This window comes from Lagopus muta, chromosome 7 (assembly GCF_023343835.1).
Source record: "Lagopus muta isolate bLagMut1 chromosome 7, bLagMut1 primary, whole genome shotgun sequence".
Lineage (NCBI taxonomy): Eukaryota > Metazoa > Chordata > Aves > Galliformes > Phasianidae > Lagopus > Lagopus muta.
Genome location: NC_064439.1, coordinates 31,958,590 through 31,978,434, shown reverse-complemented (window position 1 = coordinate 31,978,434; position 19,845 = coordinate 31,958,590). Strand labels below are relative to the sequence as shown.

Below are 19,845 nucleotides of genomic sequence, written 5' to 3'. Positions count from 1 at the left end.
ATTCCATATATGTCTTCTCCATATCCAGATATTGTTTTCATTACCTAGCACTTTTCCTATCTCCTTCCCTCTTCCCTCACCTTTGAAAAGAAGTAACATATTCATGTTCAGTAATGCCATAAAGAAATGTAACACGAGTTATATTATTTGCAGACCACAGTTTTCTTGGCTTTGAATGGCAGAAGCGTTGGTGTGCTATCAGTAAGACGGTTTTCTACTATTATGGAAGTGACAAAGGTAATTATAAGAATAATGATAAACTATTAAAATAATATTTTGATGAACAAATGAATATGAAAGCTTCAGTTGGAGTTGGTAACTGAGAAACCAAGGTTATTCTTAGAGAGCAGATGAAACTTTTAAAAGATTTTGTTTGTTTGTTTTGTGCTTTGAATTTTAAAAATGTATAAATATGGATACTCTCAGGCTCTGTAACTGATTTGCCCATTTTTTAAAGCAGGGAAACTGAGGAAAAAGGTTTTAGTTATTTGTAAAGCTACTTGACATGCCAGTAACAGCTGGCTGTTAGGCTTGATAGTACTCCAGTTCTTAATTAATCTACTAGACAGCAAAGACTCTTTTTGTCTAAATGGTATTTTCATTTTAAAATACCCTACAGCAATTAAACCATCTGATTCTTTAAAGGTGGTTCTTTGGAGGAAAATGCTAGTGCTGAAAACACATAGTGGTGTACCATGTTTATTTCTAAATTTCATTCTGGAAATGAAGTAATATATCAAACTAAAAGCCAGTTAAGGAGACTAGGACTAGTTTCTGCAGGTGAGTTTGGATGGCCATTTTTGAAAGAATATGGCATAAATGTTGGAATATCCCTTTGAATTTTAAGAATTGTCAGTGAAACAAAGCATCCTTTAAATTGCATGCAAAGCATATTTTGTATTTAAGGGTAAGATATATGATATAGAATTATATATGTGCAGGATTTAAAAGTTCATTCTTTTTTCCCCAAAAGAACTTATTTTTGGACAAACTTTCAATTTGAGCTTTTTTTTCTTCTGCTTATGTTTGTGCTACTCCCCTTGAGATTAATGCTGATAGTCTTTTCATATGTTTTTAATTTGATTCAGTTTTTAGTTTGTTCCCTTACTGAGTTTGCTGACTCATTTAAACTCATTCCCTCTTTAAAAAAGGAGAATTAACTTAAGGGTCTAATTGTTTATCATGTACTTTGGAGGTTAAGTCCAGTTTTCATCTTGCTACAGTTTCCTCTCAAATTCTGTTTCCAGAGTTTTGTTACTACATCTGCTGTTTGTTCCCTTATAAATCTTTGGCTTTTCATCTGCTAGTTCTTGGTCTTTGGGTTAGGGTGGGAAAATACCATTTCCCCTCTTCCATGCATTTTCCTTTTGCAGTGGCTTCTGTGTTGTAATTTCTAATATCTATACTGAAAGATAAGGCACATGGAAACATGTTCCATAGCATGAGGTTTGAGGTTAATGGGTTTGCGTCGTATTAGGAATTGACTGAGATACACAGAGATAGCTTTTCTTTTTTGATCTACAGGCAAATGCTTTGGTTTATACATTTCCAGCTTTTGTAATCTTCAGTTGTTTGGGGAAGATCCTCCTAACCATACCCTAATGTTGTGGGAGGAATTCATGGTCCATGGAGCATCTTTTAGGAGTTGCATAGACATAGACTCTGTGGCTAGCTCACAGAGGAAGCAAACAAACCACATACATTCTGTGCCTCCATCTGATAGATTCCAGAGCTGATTCACACAATGGAAATGGGAAAATTCCACTTTGTCAACGTGAACCTGGTCTGAAGAGAGATGAGCAGAGGAGAGGTTCAATATATGCGTACAGTCATGCTATGTGTTTAATGAGTAATGTGAAGTTGTGCATTGGGGAATATAATGCAGACAGGTAGAAGAGATTTCTAGTTCTTGTTTCATCTTGTGCATGTTTTTTAAATCCAGGACATGTAGACCACTAATCTGTGAAGGATAGTTTTTAGCTGGTGAAACATATATTTTGTAGGCCAAGTTTGAGATTATAAGCATCCTTATAACGGTCCTGATGTCTGTTGACTAATATGTCTTTTTCCCCTTTTTCTTCCTACATTTTCTGGTACTTTTGGTGCAGCATTGGATCATGAAACAGTGTTACTTATCTCTGCAATATAGATAAGTTTAAGCAAATCACCTACGTTTCTATTTCCTGATCAGTGATGGAGAAATCTTGGTTTGTGGTTCGACCTAGAAGTCCGTATTGCAGGAAATGCATGTGTTTTTGCACTTGTGCTGCAGTATCTATTGTCAGTATGTGGCCCACAACACTGCAGAAGAGCATACTGAAGTATCAGAGCTGACTTGGATTTCCAGAAGCTTGCCTGCTCCTTACTTTAATAGGATTTTCTTCCATAAACATTTACAGGCCTTCTCTTCTTTGAGCTCAGGCACCTAGGTGGTATGACTCGTCCTTCAGACCTCAAAGTGCACGACCAGGAAAGTTGATCTAAACGAATGACCTGGCAGCCACAATTTTATATGCCCTTCTGTCTCAGCAAACTGGAGCTACATGTTTAGGAAGGCAGTAATTGATAAATGAAAATGACAGTGAAGTCTTGATTATCCTTTATCACCTGCACTTCGGTTTGTAGTGCCAATGTAGTAGCATAGGAAGGAGAAAATAGACTCATTATTTCAATTTTTTCACAAAATTGTTTTTTTTAACTCCTAAAATTTGATTTTCTGTGGCTACAGAATTGTAATAGTTGTGAATAAAGGAAGATGCTGCTGTATTTTTTCTTTTTTCCTCTTAGCCTATTCAGGGGGTAGTGTAACTTAAAGCATTTTCAGGCTGTTAAGTTTATGGCTGTTTCTTCAACGTTTACTGATATCTTGGTGCTTCATAAGACCTGCATTGCTTTGTAGGTTTATTGAGTGCTCTGGGACAACTTTCTAACTCAGTGACGTGCATGTTTGGACTTGAATATAAGCAAACTGCTGCCCTAAATAGTATCTTTGCCTCAATTTTTTCTTTCTTTCTTTCGTTGGTTTTTTTTTTTTTTTTTTTTTTTTTTTTTAAATTTAGATTTCTCAAGTGAGAAAATAAAAAGTCTGTTGCATTTCAGGTTTGCTGCCTATAAAAAAAGAATTGCTATGCGCGCACTTGGAAAGGCTTATTCTAGAAGCTGGAAAAGGAATTACCATTTTGAGATACTGACGTGCTGTTTTTAGAAAGTGTATGGAAAAGTATGCAAAACTACATTTAGCATGAAGACATGTAAACTGTAAGATCTTACAGGCTCCAAATTTCAAGATGAAGAGAGTTAAATTATAGATTCTAATAGTATCTATAAATACTTTATAACTCTCTGAAATCTTTCTGTTTGCCTTTGTTCCTTATGCCTTTCTCTGTAACTTCTTTCCTTTCCAATCTCCAAGTCCTCTCTGTTCTACAGAGTGCACTAATTCTTTTTACATGTGCTAATAATATGGTCACAATGCCTTAGGCCTCAAATTTACAACCCAATCATTTCAAGACCCAGTTGAAGTTTTACCCTCCTTTGTTTCAAAAGTTCCCATGGACTCAGCTCAGTTACGCAAGGCTACTTCAAAACCCTTTTTGTTTGCTTCCCCGGAGACTCCCTTTTCCTAATGTAATATTGGTCCTGTTTCCATTGTTAACAGTATTTCACTTTTTCCTTTTTAAGATACATGAAATTTATATGTAATATTTAAATTTAGGAAAACGTTTAAGGCGGCTCTCAAATTTCATTCAGATCTGTATTTGTTCTACTTTAAGTATTGCCCCATAAACTTATTTTTCTCTAAAATATTTGTCCTAACTTTGATTAATTTTTAGTGCTTAATTCCTGACTGTCCGCTCTGTTGTACAAGGTTTTTACCATTCAGAATTTCTGAGGCAAAATGGAACGCACGGACCCAGATTTATTTATTTATTGATTCATATCTGATATAGAGTGAAGAGAAGGGGATGAGAAGATAAGAGTAAAAAGCAGCTTATTCTGAAATGAGATCTGACCTAATGGCGGAAAAACTTTTGCCTACTGATACTTGTGTTCCTTCTTGCTATTACAAAACTGATCAAATTATATTTTTGCATTGCTGTTCTATTTTGCTGTGCAACAACCTGAGGGTTTCCTGTGGTTGAATTGCAAAGCCCTATTTTGAGAAAATAAGAGACAAGAAGAATGTTATCCTTCTTCGGAGAAGTGCATTCTGTTCATATGTTTCTCCCCAGTCCCTTCCTAATATGCTGTTGAATTCCTGTCTGAGGAAAAACTCTGGTACTAATTTGGAGACTCAAAGTGAAAGTGACATCTCAGTAGTGTAAATAGGCTTCCTGAAGCTATGGACATTTAAAGCTCTTGCCATTTGGAACTAGTGTATCTAATATTTGGTCTCCAAGTAAAATCTTCAGGTCTTTAAAGTTTTTAAACATCAAAAGCTGTTATACTCTCAGTGAAGTACAGTGTCCTGAAAGTATCTGTGATATAAACATTTTTTGAATGGGAAAGTTCATTGAAGGCACACCTGCTCAGCTGCAAGCATTTCCTAAGAAATGAAGTTGAGGTGGTCATCAAGTATGATAATCACAAGATAGCTCTGCATTCCAGCCCACAGCTGAATACTGTGCCTGGCCAAACAGCTGCCACGTGTCACGATTTGCCCCACGGCTGTTTCTCCCAACTTTGGTGGCTTTATGGTCAGGGCTGTGAAGTATCACATGGTCTTGAAATTTACTTATGGTCAGCATCTTAAGCACTTGTGCAGAGCTACACTGGGCTTTTATCAGGGGCACCTTACTGCATAGGTAATTAGAAGCAAAAGTAGCAAAGATATGACTAGTCTGCTGCCATAAAGTGCAGTGAAAGAATTCAACAGCAAAGGAAATACAATTCTTTTTGGTGTATGCAAGTGATTTTCATTGGAATGGCATATCCTGAGAGATACGAAAAAGACAATGTAAACAGGAAAATGAACAAATACAATGTGGATACCATACACTGTGCCATTCTTCTGGTATAAAGTATAACACCTTTTAGTTTTGATTTTAATGCTCTTTGAAAGAACTGTACCAGTGCACAGATAACTCAGATTAACTCTTTGAAACTGCAGTCTCTTCAAAGGGATCATCTGTGTCACAGGGAAGTATTTTTGGAAATATTCCAAGTAATAAATTTGAATACTTACCTAATTTTTATCTTGACAAAATGTTATTGCCTTTTGAACCTGATGCTTGTTTATTCTGTCTGTGTTGCTCCTATGTTATTGGGATTTACTATGGGAGAGTGAGAAATTAATGTGCTCCACTTCATCTTCTTCCTGAGGTCACAAGTGAAGGAACAATAAAATTTCTAGGCTGAAATGAATTTCATTAAAAGGAGATCTATTTAACCTATTGCAAGTTATTTTTAATATCTGCCTTGGTGGGATTCCATGAATTTTGCATCTGTGTCCTGATTGATGTAGGGGTGGAGAAGTGAGCAAATAAAAAATATCAGTACTGAATCTTACTACGTAATGAAGAAAACTTACTGTTACAGAAGGGGCTAGAAAAAGGAAATAGAACAGTGCTCTGGATTTACTCATGTAATTTTTTAATTTGCTGTTTCCTTGCCCTGGGTGAGAATTAAGAAAGAGGTGGAAGAAAGCACAATGTAAGATTGCTAAGAAGAGTATTTGTGTAGGAACTCCCTTACTTCCACTCATGTTTGCGTTGCTGTTTGCCATGTTTTGCCCCTTCAAGAATTTTGTTTTTTTTTTCCTATTTTATCTGTCTATAGAAGCTGTCTTCTTTTGTTGAAAAACATGAGCAACAAATCCTTCATTTGCTTCTGTTCAGCAGTAGTCAGAGTGTTGTTGTGTCTAATGCTTTTTGTTAGTTAATGCATTCCCCTTCTGTGTGGGGGAAAAAAACCAAAACAGTATAAAGGTGTATATAATTTTCATTTACATCTGCACTTTGTTCTGGGACGCCTGAGAAAAATGTGGCTGGTGGTGCCCATATTAGATTGAATGCTGTACTGTGATCAGCAGAACTTGCAAAAACAACTTACTTCTGCTTTTTTTGTTTTCTTTTTAATATCCACCAAAACATGCCTTGGTTTAAAGTGCTCAGAAGCACACAGGTGCTACTTGACCACCACGCAGAATATTTACCTCAGGCCTATGCTAAGTGTTACTTTTATAAACCAGAACCCTTAAAATTGAAAAAGTAGAATTGTCTTTAAAGCAACCACATGGCTCTACGTAATAAACTGTGGTAGGGCTCAGTACTTTTATTAGCTAATTAAACTGTGTTGAGAAAAATGCTTTGGGAACACACACCTGAATTTATAACAGAATTCATTCTGTAGTTCTACCATGTGGAAAGGAAGCGCATCTGGGAGTGAGTGAGTGGGAAGAAAAGCTTTTTCAATTGCTTAAAAAGGAGCTTGAAGTTTATTTTTTTAAGTAAAGTGGTTAGTTTAGGAGGGAGCTCAGCAAGCTCTCAGCTAGGTGGGTTTTCCCATTGGTTTACTGAACCTGAAAGAGACACTGATTTATAGGAAGCATGTCTCACAAGTTCCAGTTCTTTGGCTTTCCCTAGGTACAATTGTCATGACATGCACTTCTTGCTAAATAAGACCACCATCTGCAAGTATTTCTCTGTGGAATTCTGTAGTCATCCTACAGAAAAATATACTTTTGTGTACATCTTCCTTTAAAGTAAAGCTTTATCTCCAGAAGTACCACCTAATCATTTTGCTAAAAAAAAAACAACCACCCCTGTTCTTTGTAAAATTCATGAAATGGAAAACCAAATCTGAATAAACGATAACCTGCTAAGCCACTCGCATTCACTGTTGTAAATGAAGCTCTACCTTTGTTTTTTATCTCCAACAGACAAACAACAGAAAGGTGAATTTGCCTTAGAGGGCTACACCATCAGAATGAATAATAGCCTTCGGAAGGACGCAAAGAAAGATTGCTGTTTTGAAATCTCCGCTCCTGATAAGCGCATTTATCAGGTTGGACTTTTTATGTCAACTTGAAATTAAATTGATAAAGCCGTTACAATTCCAGTTACTGAATTAACATTTCAGTAAAACAACTTCCACTGACATCTTAATAAAAAAAGGAAATCCTTGCTCGCTTATACTATATATTCGTATATTAGGGAAAAAAAAATCCAATTAAAAAAATATATGTATGCATTCAAATGCTATAATTTTTGACAAGAACAGGGAAATCTATCATCTTTATCTTCGTCGTTTCAGTGTTAGTATTTTAATATCATATAGTATGTCTGTATTATTTCTTGGATGAATTAAGTAGTGGAAATAAAAGTTAAACAAAATATCTATCAGTGTTAAATACGTATTGTATTGGTCATGGCTTTGCCAAGTATATCTGCTTAAAGGCACATATCAGCTGTGCAATTCAGAGATCTATCAGCTAGACATCAATATGGAATGTAAGTTTAATAAGTTTTAAATATCTGAGATTGCAGTTGAAAGCCAGTTAATTAAGCTGTCAGGTAGTGTGTTGGAGTCTGACAAGAACATTTTTAAGAAAACTGTACCCAGCAGTCTAAAGAAATTCATGGGTGTCTTCTAATTGTCAAGGGCAAATTTTGTTCATCAGTTCTGGCTTTGACATTGATGAAGAGAAGCAGCTTTTTTTCTGCACAGCTGCCAGCTGCTGATCAGAGTTTCAAATCCATCATCCTCTCCTTCAATTACGTAAATTTGTCAAAATTAGCTTTACATTATAAGAAGCATCCTTGCAAGAAAAGTACCAGAAGACATGCAAAGAATTACTAATGGTTTCTTGAGGAAGTGGCGAGAATGCTACAGACCCTTTTTTTTATTGCTAATGAAATTGTAGTTATGTTTTTGTCATTACTACTACTCGTTATTAATAAACACAGTTTATTAATTTTTATTATTAATAGTTTACAGCTGCCACTCCCAAAGAAGCAGAGGAATGGGTACAGCAAGTGAAATTTGTAATTCAAGGTAAACCAGCCAGAAAAGCCATATCCTTTATTATCAATACTGCTTAGTGATGGTAGTGCTGTCCATTAACAGGTCTGTCACGTTTGTATCTCTCTTATTACTACTTATCCAAGTTTTGAATAGCAGCTCCTGGTTCTCAGTCATCTTGTGGCTTTTACATGACTTTTCTCCTTATGCAGTATATTTGCTTTTCCTTCCAATAATGCCATATAGCTTGAAAGCTTTGTTATGAGTGTTTTAAGAAAATAAGCAGAATATACTGTAAGAACCAGCTTGTAAAATGAAACAAATCATGTTTTCACTTTGAATGAATTTATCTTAGTTTTCTTATTTACGAAACGTTAACTTTGCTTTTACATAGATATGGAATCTAATACTATTCCTGAGGAAGAGGAGGAATATGATGATGTTGGACATGCAAGCAGTGAGCCAATAGATGACAGCATTTATGAAGAACTTCCAGGTATTGTTGAGATTTTTTTTGACTTTATGCCTTGTGATAATTTTGTCTTCTCTGCTTCTAGTTTGATAACCTGAGTGGATAAAGCAACCTGATAACTAAGATACATATTTAATTTTTCTGTGACATTAGATGTGTCTTTAACCAGATCTGAGTGAGAACAGTTCAGTTTTCTTTAGCAGGGGCATCAAAATAGTGCAGAAAGTGTAAAGGTGGTCTTGAGGGACTTTTAGCTCATTAACATTTTCTAATATGTAATTTTTTTTTTAATTACAAAATTGACTTGCCTTACAGCTTTTTCTACCACCTTGCCCATCATTTTTTTCACTTTGTTTTGCTATTTATATTAGGCAAAAGTTTTCTATTACTACAGCTGCTGCCCAGTACAGATTTTATGATCTTGCAAGAAAGCAATGTGTTGGTTTGAAGGGGCTCTGGAGATGAACTCTAAATAAAGACAACTTGAGTACTGACATGCTTTGTTTTATATCTTCCAGCATGACTATGGTGTGACAGACAAGATTTTAGTGTGAACAGCTTTTGAATTGATTATAGGTATTTAAGTGATAGGAAGAAGGTGTTTGATCTTTTTTATATTTTAAGAAGCTATTTTAGAAGTTACTATTCAGCCACCGTTAGTTAACAAATAATTTAAAATGGTATGACAGTAATCACTTGCATGACACAACATTCTGCATCCCTTGCTGTTTGAGTCAGTGCAATTATCAGCAGTAACGTGAGAGAAAAATCCAGTAAGGTCGCATGATGCTGACTAACTTTATTTATCTTCAAGATTGAATATTCTGTCTATGGGAGGCAAAAAAAAAAATAACAACCACCCAAACATTTTTAAGTTTGTCTTGATTTTCATTTTAAGATTGGTTCAATGAATTGTGAGAGAAGAAAACATGAGAGACTTACTAAAAAAAATTCAGAACTACTGCATAGAGTTGGGAAATTCTATGGGGAGAGCTTCTGCAGTGAATATAAAATCTATGTTAGGTGGCTTAATCTTGTAGCAGGAGTAATGCACCCAAACACTGCAGTGCTTTTTGGATGCTCAGGCTCTTACAGAAGATGATCCTTTATGCTTGCTTATGTTTTCATTAAGGAAGCTCTGCACATGTTCTGGATAATTTTTTTCCTTCTTTCCTGAGATTTCTGTTATGTTACCCATTTGTTTGAATGTCAAACAGGAAGTAGGTTTTACAGCAGTAACATTAAATATTGGTGGAGGAAAAAAATTATTTACCCCCCATGATCTTGGAGTTTTTCATTTTCATGCTGTGGATTAGGGGTTTACCTTCCTTATTTTGTGCCTTCTCCATCTTTTTTATTTTTATTGCAAGCTTTTCAAGAAGTCTTACTTTCTACAGTGGAGCTCAAAATTTTGGCTGTGATGTGCTGATGTAACTAGAAAATAAAAAGAAGCTTGCTATAGATTTTGAGTGACAATAATTTGTTTTTCTCTCCCATAAATGTACTTCAAAAGTCATTTGCCTAAATGGCAGTAAAAACTAATGTTTCTGTTGCCCTAAATCAGTCTTTCACTTCTTTATCCTTAACATATTGAAGGGCATTAGATGAAGTGCTAGTGGACAAATCTCACAGGCATAGGCCTTACTTGCTTCTTGTTATTCCGTTCACTTAAACTGATAGTAAAAGAGTATACTCCACTTTGGTCTCAGCTGGCTTCATTGATGGTAGGCTTTTACTTCCCACTGACTGTCCTTTTTATTTTCCCAGTAAGTGAATGTATTCTTTCTTCCTTTCATAGTCAAAAAGTGGAAGTCCATTATCCTTGCTGTTAGTTTACTTTCTAATCCAGAGCCAATAAGAATTTCTGAATTCTTATAGCTTTCAGTTCCCTTAATAATTTCTTGTAGAGACCAAAAGCCATGCTAAACTCAGAAGGCACATGCTAGGTCCTTGTGAGGAGGAAGAAGAAATCTATTTTCACTTTGTATTGATCCTCAAAGCATCTTGATATTAGGTCCACTAACTTTCCACGCAGCAAAACTTTAAAGTCTTGTACTTCAGGTACGCAGCTCGTTGTACCTTGTCATTATTTATCTGGCTGTAATTTGCCATTTCTCAAGGAGTCAGTTGCATAGTCTAGTGGTTTTTTTTATATCAACATTTCAAAGCAAATTGAACCAGTTCATAATGCAGTCAATTTTGTAATATTGGGCTTAGTATTACAATAAGGAGTGTTTGGATTAAAGAGAGGATATGCATATTTTCCCACTATTTTGAAAAACTGAGTATTTTGAAGCGTAGCAGTAATCAGAATGGGCTGGTGCAGTACTCACTACTACCACATTGCTTTTTTCCCCCCCATCTCTCATGTAGCAGTAGACAGTGTAGAAAAATGAATTTTCCAGACAAGAGCTCACTAGTTTCAATCCAGTAATAGTAATAGTCTATTACCTATTAAAAGCTTAGATTTCAATGGAATTCAATTTGTACTGCTTACTAGCAGAAGAAATGGGCTGGTAGTTGCAGATGGTACAAAGAGAGGTGGAAAAATTAGTCTTTATCTTTTAAATCACTTTCTTCTTTAATAGCACATACAAATTCATATTTACTAGAAGCATCATTTGCCTGATTCTCAGTCAGTGTGTTTTACTGTGTTTATTTATGTGGAGCTTAAAACATCAGAACTGCTAAAGCTTTTCCAACTTTTAAATCTTCCTTGTGAGATTCTTTAGGGGGATAAAGAAAAGCTTTATGCTTTTTCCAACAAACTAAACCACTTTAATTTTAAATAAAAGTGCATATGGAAAATATAGTTGAACAGAAATAAAAATATTGTCAGTATTTTGGGCTCTTAAAATTAGCTATTAATAAAATAGCTCTTAATTAGCTATTTATTTTCTTCTTTAGTACACTGTACGTGGCTTTGACATGGCAATTATTTATTGCGGTCCACAGAACTGATTCTTTGTCTGTAACACAGAATGACTTCTCAAACTCTAGTGTTAAACCATGTTATATATATGTGCGTAGTTATATCTGAATGCACAGTCTTTAGTGGTGTTTAAGAAAAAAGTACAGAGTTGCTCTTCTCAGAAGTTAGTTGTCATTTTTCAAGATTTTGTCTTTTCTTATCACTCCTGAAGACCAAACTTTTTTTTAATAACCTGATCTTAGTGACTTAATTTTTAAGGCCCCTCTCTCCTTCATTCTTTGGTCTTACATCTGTGTAGACTACGTGCATGAAATTGCAGGACTAACCACTGCCTTCCACCGTGATCCTTTCTGAAAAATCAGTTGTGTTCTTTCTATAACAGTCTTGCATAATAGGAGGACAGCAGTCTTAATATAAGCTCTCATCCTTATATTAATTTTCAGTCTTGTGTTATTTTTCTCAGTTCTCATTCTGCTTGCAAACTTGCAGGATAGTAGAGGTTTCCAGTGCATACAGTATAGCTTCCACCAAAATGATTCTAAAGATAGGGTTTGATGATCTCTTTGGTGCTTCTTGGTAAGGTTGGAAGTGATGTGGTGTAGTACAAATCTGAAAATTCTGGCTTTGTGTCATTTAATTTTAACCTGTCCAAAAGATAAAGAATATTTGGGTAAGAGGACAGTGAAATTCAGTGCTGTCTAGCCATGGGAATTGCTGTGGGGAACTAATCCAGCCAACACAACTTGCGTCAGTCCCTACTTGGCTGTAGATTAAATTTTGGGATTGATTCAGTGTTTGACTGGGACAAGGATCATGGGACTGAAAAGCTTGCCTTTTTTCTTTTAACTCTCATAATCATTCCTCTGCCAAACAGTTTGATCAAGCCACAGTATCTGGACAGTAATTCTGTTTTGCAGTGCAGTTGGAAACTTAGCTAGGGAAGCTCTGTAACCAAGGCAAAGCTGGGGGAAAGGTAAGAAATGTCTTAAGTTTTATGCAATGGAAAGCGTGCTATGCAAAGAAACCTTTTTTTTTTTTTTTTTTAATGTGGTTGCTTATTTTAAACGAAGTATCTTAAAGTAATAGCTTTAAAATTATATTCATGTTGTTTCAGAACATATTTCTAACACTGCTTATGAGAATGATGGAGAATGATCAGCTTGTCTCTGACTCATGATTGTCTCTCAAGGCAGCTTTGTTGTTGTAATTTTTAACAGTTAATCTCTGCAGCTAAATAGCATAACTTAATGTCTTTATCATCTTCTCTTGTTACTCGGTCATTTGAGCTTTGAAGAAGGAAATTGTATATATGATGTAACCTTTTCACAGCTTGAAGGGGGGAGAAGGCAAGAATGTGATCCCTGGTTTACCTCTAGGGAAGAAAGAAGTCGTGATTGTTTAGTGAGGCTTGAGTGTAAGCTTGACCTGTCACTCACAAACACAAGATTATAGCAGATATTTCCATCCTCAAAATGTAGTGTTAGATGTATCGACTTTCTGGTGCTTGCATAGAGGATTTCACAATGATGTGTGAATGTACCTTTTCAGTAGATCTGTGCTTGCTTCAGAGTTTTCAATACATCACTGCCAGGGTCTGTTTGGTGCCTGGCAGTCCCTGTTGTGGATCATAGCTGTATGACCAGTTCCCAAAACCAGTAAGCTAAAACAAAGAAACTGTTAATGGATCAGTGTGAATCAGAGCAGTAGGTCTGAGTCAGCAGGGAAAAAGATGACTATGGAATCTAACATCTTATTTGTGAAGATTGCTGTTTAGTATATTATATATCCTGGTATATTGTCCAAATTCCTCCCAGCATCAGTTATTTATCAAATATTTATGGAATTCCTTACTCGTTTTCCACAAAAGTAATATATAATACTGTTGTGCTATTTAAATATACATATATTTTCTGTTTCCCCACAAAAAGAATTCTAACTGTATTTTATTAGAAAATGACATGATTTCTAAATCTAAGTAAAGTCTGGGATATTTGAAGCTGAAAAGTAGATCAGAATTTTCGAGGACACTCATCTAAAGATGAGTGTTGAAAGTAATTACCGAAAGTGTTTTGAATTATTTCCATTAAAACATATGAGGTGGTTTTTTGTTTTTGTTTTTCTTTTTTTTTTTTCTCCTTTTAAAGTGGAATGAAAAAAGAGGAATGATCATTCTTCAGAACCATTTTTTTTCAAAAATTGGATCTCATTGTTAAGAAATTAATATTTTTCACTTGTTTAATCGTTGCATTATTTTTAAATACTGTGTATGTTTGCCCATAATATCTTACTAATAGATGCAATATCAGAATAAGAGGGCTTACTTCACTGTAAATCAGAAGATATTCAAATAATGTAAGATCAGTTAAAAAAAAAAAAGATGTAAACTGCATATTGGTGCTAGGGTATAGTAATGATTTTTTTTTTCTGCCTATGTGGTTTTTTTTTCCTTTGGTTTGTTTGTTATTATCACTGGGATTTTGGGTCTTCTAAGCACCTTTGATTATATGCCAAATATGGAAATCCCTGGAAAACATTTTCTTGCAGCTGCATATTGCTGAATTTAAACTACTGTGATGGACTGGAGCTGTGTCTGAATTCTCTGTTGCCCTGAGTTTTGAGGCAGTACTCTTGTGGAATTAATATACAGCAAGTGTCTTTCCACTGATACCCAGTGATCGTGAAACATAAGTTATGAATGCAGACAACTTCTTGTATTTGAAGACATCACATCCAGAAGATGGTTAGGAACCTGGTATCTGAATCTAAGCTTTCGTTTGCCACGAGAGCTTGCGCTTTATCTTCAATTAATGTAATCCAACATGTAAAGAGGAAACCTTTGTTTCTATTGATGTTATGTGTCAGTGATGGAAGAGGTGGTGTGACAATCTGGTGTACCTAAAATAATAAGATGTCCCTTGAGTGGGAAGTGGCAAGTCTTTGAGAGAAAAACTAAGGTTCACAGACTATTGTGTGTTTCTTGAAAAGTGAATATATGTTGTTGATCTGGGATAACAGATGTCCTGTAGCTGTCAGGAACTCTGCTGTGACTGGTGCAATTCAAATATATCATAAACATTCACAAACATCCAAGTGAGGAAGCTGGTAAAAATGGAATAATAATTGAGTATTCGAATTTAGGCTGATTTGTGTGCAAGAGGCCCTTGCTGGACTTGGGGAGGGAGGATTTTCTGCTGAAAAGTACTCTTAGAAAAGAGTGTTCTTTGTTTAGTAACATACTTCTGGGGCAGAAAAAATTGTTCTTCTTTTCCCTTCTAACCAAAATACATCACTTATTCTAAGCCTATGTTTTCAGAATTTCAGATTGAGTTTTCTATATTCCATTGTTGGAGTTGTAGAAGGAATGGTGGCCAGCTGTGAAATTCAAAGCAGTTAATTGTGGTATCTACAATAAATGGAAGATGTGTACAATTAAGTTCAGGTATTTTCCTCTTGTTGAAATGCATACAAGACTTCACAGGCTTCGAAGTTCACAAGAAGCACAAACAGTAGTATCCTTCCTGAGTTGTGATCCATTATAACAGTAAGTTGCATAAGAATTCATGTTAGAAAGGCTGTGTTTATCAAAGTCTCAGGTTCTCAAAGGCTAAATTTTATTTCAGTATTTCAGAATTAAAAAACAAAACAAAAGCAAACAGAAAAACCAAACAATAAGAATAATAAAATAAAAAGCACAAAAAACATCTAGAAATGGATTGTTAAATATTCATTGTCTGTTGGCATTTTGAAGCTTGTTTGCTTAAAATTAGAAGGCATAACTTAATAATATCTGAAAAGGAAGTATTTTTAATCATGAAATTCTATATTTAAAGAAGCTTTTCAAAAACTAATTAGTACACATCTCAATGAAAGGAATTTACTTATTGAAATAAGATTATTTTATTGCAAGTACCAATCAATCATTTTTACATTGTTTTCTGTGTGGCAGTGCTAAATAACTTTTGACACTATTGATCTGCAAAACCAATCTGATGTGAACAGTATGTGACAGAAGTTGTTTGTTATTGAAAGGCAGAATTCTGTCCCAGAATAGCTTGTCATCCTGGGGAGAGAAAATCACACAAAGTAATTTTACTTGTATCATAGCTTTTTTTGATGAGGACTGTGTTTCTGACAGTTGAGTTCATGTTAAATGTGAGCAAAGCTTTGTTTATGCATGCATGTCTTCAATGGGTTATGGACCTGAAGTTCTTTCTTTGGTAGCACTGGTTTTATCTAATTAAGCAGCAGTGAAATAATTCTAATACAAAGCCTTCAGAAGAAATGCCTTGGTATGTGAGATAGTTTATTAACCATAAATTTGAGGAATTGCTGTAGTTTAGCAAGTTCAAAGTAAAATGTCAGTTGTGTTATGTATATTTATGAAAACAGAAAATTTGGGTTTGCTCGACTGCTTGAATATAACTGTGATGAATGCTATATAGATAGATCAAGGAACCTTTAGTTTTTGAATTTGTGATGAATGACTGCGTATCAGGCTATTAAAACCATTAGGCAGAGTCTTTTGAGAAACAAGAGCAACCAGAGGTTATACGGTGCCTCAGGCTAGTGCTTCTCAACTTTTCTGGCTTCCACAAGGTAGCTATTAAAGAACCATAATTTATACAACTCGGTTCTAAAATAAGACCCAGCAAGGTGGGCTTTAAAGGCTGACTTAATCATTCTGTTACTGTACATACAACTCTCTGATTTGAATTCTTAAGCCTTTGGAAAGCATAAATCCCTCCATATATATACATATATGTATATATATTTGTCTCAGTATACTTATCTGCTACCCACTCTCCTCAAGATGGAGAAATTAGGCAAAGAAAATACTGCTAATTAACTAGAGCTTCATGAATGTTGTTATCTGTAGTGCAAGTATGCCTGTTTTGCTTATTTGTTCCAGTGTATTACATTTGTAATGGATGTCATGTTTAGCTTGCATATGGATGAGGAAAACAACATAAGAAAGGGCTGTTTGTCTGCATTTCTTGGCTGCTACTCTCTGGTACCTTGTCTTTGAAAGGAGCAGGTTGGCTGCTTCTGGGAAAGGAACACAGTCAGCAGTGTCAACTAGGTGGGGAGGGAAAGAGCAACAGTCTTCTATGCCCTAGTGTAGGGAGGGGGGAGCATCAGAGGTGGCAAGGTGCAGATGTACAGGTGAGCTTCAGCACTGAAGGAAAGGATGTTGTTTTAATAAGCCAGAAGAGGTTGGGGAGAGTTCGTTGTAAGTCAGTGAAATTTGGACTGGAGAGCAAAATAGGAAGAAAATAAGTCTGGAACACAGTTGGCACAGGGGATGTTTTGTTTCAGTACTGTTTCTTTTCTTTTTTTTTTTGCCCCGCAGTCTACTTTTTCCTAGGAAATCTTAATCTCCTACATCTAAAAAGTCTTTATGATCTAATGAAAACTAGTTTAAGAGCTTGAGAACTTTTGATTTCTTTAAGGAAAAAGATCGAGTGCTTCTCCCTATGGTTTGTGGCCAGGCTGCAACAATTATTCTGTCCTTGAAAACTGAATGCAACCATAAGTAAATCTGGGAAATAAAAGGACGGAATCTTACTGTCAAGACAAAGCTATTGTCTCCAGGGCAAAGCAAGAGTATTTACCTTTCAATTATGACAAAATGTATTAATTGAATGTATTTTCATACCTTGTCTCAAATTTATTTCTGAAGGAGTAAAGTTTCTATTACTAAATATTGAGCAGTGGTTTCAGATAATTCAGTAAACAACATTTCAAGATGGATATGATTTTATCATTTCCATGAGGATCATTAAGACCAGTTTCTGGATTAAATCACCTAGCTCAGGCTTAGCAAATGGCTGCTTGTACACTACTTGGGACATTACACTACAGCTTGGGACTGTGCCGTGTCATTGGCATGAGGCCTGCAGAATCCAAGTGCTGGCTGCAAGAAAATTCAGCTAATCTGGCACTCTAGAGGCCCTGGTTTTTCTAAGAACCAGCTGCATGCCGATCCCACAGTAAAGTGGCAAGCTGCTTGGACGCAGTTTTCATCTCCTGTTTATGAACTGTTTTCAGATCCCTGCCATCCTCCCTCGTCTCTCAGAGTAGGGCTCATGTAGGGCTGGTGACATCAGACATCCAAAGCTGCTGATCCCACTCTGGTCCTAGTGGATGAGAGGAGGGGAATGAGACTGCATTTATTAACATGTATAGAAATGAATATGGACTTGTTACCCCCAAATACTGTATGTGTAAACAGTCTGTGTAGCAGCTATAGTTTTCATCTCATTTCTGATTTATTCTGATTTTTCTTTACTAGTGAATCATAGCAAGCACGCTTCACCATTACTGTATTTCATTGTTTAAGCTGGAGAACAAATTTAACATAGTCACCATAACTGAATTTAGTGGCATGTGCCACAAACAGTGAAAAGAGGCAGTGGTGGGGGTTTGTTACTTCTCATGAACATGTCCAAAGGGTGAAGGCTGGTTGGTTTTTTTTTTTTTTTTTTCAATGTGCATTTAATGATCAACACAAAGAATACAAAAATGTCTTGGTAGAACATTTTAAAGGAGTCACTAGAGAAGCATCTGGGAGCCAGACTTTTCTTGTGGAAACATGCCAACAACTGTATTGTGTTTCCTCTCACTAAAGCAAACGAGGCTGAAATGCCTTGTCTTCTGTGCCTTTTGGAGTAAAGTCATTTCTGGAATCAGGCTATAAATTTGAATACTTTAACCCTGCAGATTATTAAAGGATATAATGTGGTTTAAATAAGATGCTTTCTTTATGATTCTGTGTATGTAAATATTATGTCAAGTCACATTTGTCACAATTAGGGGTATGTAATTTTCAGAAATGACTTTTAAATTTAAATCTTGCTGCTGATCAATGAGTATGGGAAACTTTACTTGACATCTAAAGACTTCTTTCTCTGTAGCAGATAAATTCAGGCCTGAGAACTGTAACTCCTGTACGTGGTTGTCAAATAACACTATACTACAAAGTTATAATGTATGGATTAGTTAATTAAATACTCAATTGGTAGACGTATTTATATAGGGAACTGTTTATGTTTTCTGCGAACATTTTAATAGCTACTACGTTTATTTTAGCAAAACCTTTATTAATAAAAGTTTATAAAATGTCATGTTGAATGCTTAAACTATTTACATAACGAAGAGCTATTATGGGTTAAGAGAACAAACCAATTTAGTTACAGTGAATTCACATAAATCTTTACAATGCTTATATATAAGAACAGAGTTATGTGCATGCACACGTATTTAAGAAAGCAGTTTCTGGTGCAAATTCCTGCAAACCTACAACACAACTGTGGAATCAGTTTCAACAACATTATTTTGTCCAATAATTGCAACTGTTTGCAATTAGAGAGGAGGGCAGGTGAGGGAGCATTTTTTTGTTAATTAGCTAAATAATGTGAAGAGAGTGTAGAAACATCAGAAGTTGAGGCTTATTAAGAGAAGTATCCTAAAATATTTTATTCCTTCTTTAAATGTTTAAGTATGGATTTAGATAAGACACCTCTTGCCTGGATTTTACAGGCCAAGTTTGAGGCTTTTGGAACATTTTTAGAAGTGGAGCCAGAATTGCACTTCTGTTAGACACTGTCATAAAACCTTACCTTCAGAGATCCTTCTGCTTGGGCATGGAAGTTATCTAGGCTCTCAGTCAAGAAGCATAGGACACATTTTAAAAGTGCCTACTCTAACTTAAGGACTTTAAGAAGAGCTGGATTCTGAAGTTGCTTATGAAATCTTGTTTGATGATCCATCAATTTTTTTTTTTTCTGTTTTTTTGAAGTCTAAGAGACTCGATTTCTGAAAATTAATTCCTGAAATAATTAATTTAAAATGCTTATTAGTGCTTATTAGTGAAGAAAATATTAATGACTTTCTGGAAGTGGCTCTCTGTAATTTCTTCTTTCTTCATTATAATTATTGTATATATACCCACAATTGAACTTGCTTGCCATGACCTTTATCTTTCCTCTTGAGAAGAATAACTATTATCAGGTCTTTCTTCATGAGAAAATAAAAAGGTCAGCGCAAAACTCATCCCTTATTTCTATGCAGTGCACATTGCACTTTGGCATATTTGTATTGAATTTTATTAATAATAATTCAATCATTTTATCAAATAAATTTTAGTATTCTAGAATTAGGAATTCTAGATGGTCTGCTACATACTCCTGCTTTTTCTGCCTTCTTCCACCTGCTCTTCTCCTGTGGTTACTGTTGGTCTAGCTGAGGCTTTACATATTTCTATTCCTCCTAATCCTGTCAGCCTAGCTAATTTTTTTTCTCTATCTTTAACCCTAAATGTACTAATGGCTATTTCTTCCTCATCTATATCTAAGAAGACAAACAGAATGTAGAGAATGTAAATGTGTTGGTTTTTTCCCAGTTGAGATTTTGAATTATTTGTTGTTTGGAAGAGTATTGCTAGGGACAGAATGACTGGGTTGATTCTGCTGTCACTCAG

General features: G+C 35.3%; 1 protein-coding gene across 1 annotated transcript in view; it reads left to right on the top strand.

The window, feature by feature from the left end:
• Window positions 1-19,845, top strand: part of SKAP2 (src kinase associated phosphoprotein 2) — a 108,990-nt gene that overhangs the window by 65,409 nt on the left and 23,736 nt on the right. Inside the window, exons 6-9 of the mRNA XM_048950839.1 lie at window positions 154-237; window positions 6,881-7,005; window positions 7,932-7,995; window positions 8,357-8,458. Of these exons, the coding sequence (XP_048806796.1) occupies window positions 154-237; window positions 6,881-7,005; window positions 7,932-7,995; window positions 8,357-8,458 (375 nt within the window). The remainder of the gene's footprint in view (window positions 1-153; window positions 238-6,880; window positions 7,006-7,931; window positions 7,996-8,356; window positions 8,459-19,845) is intronic.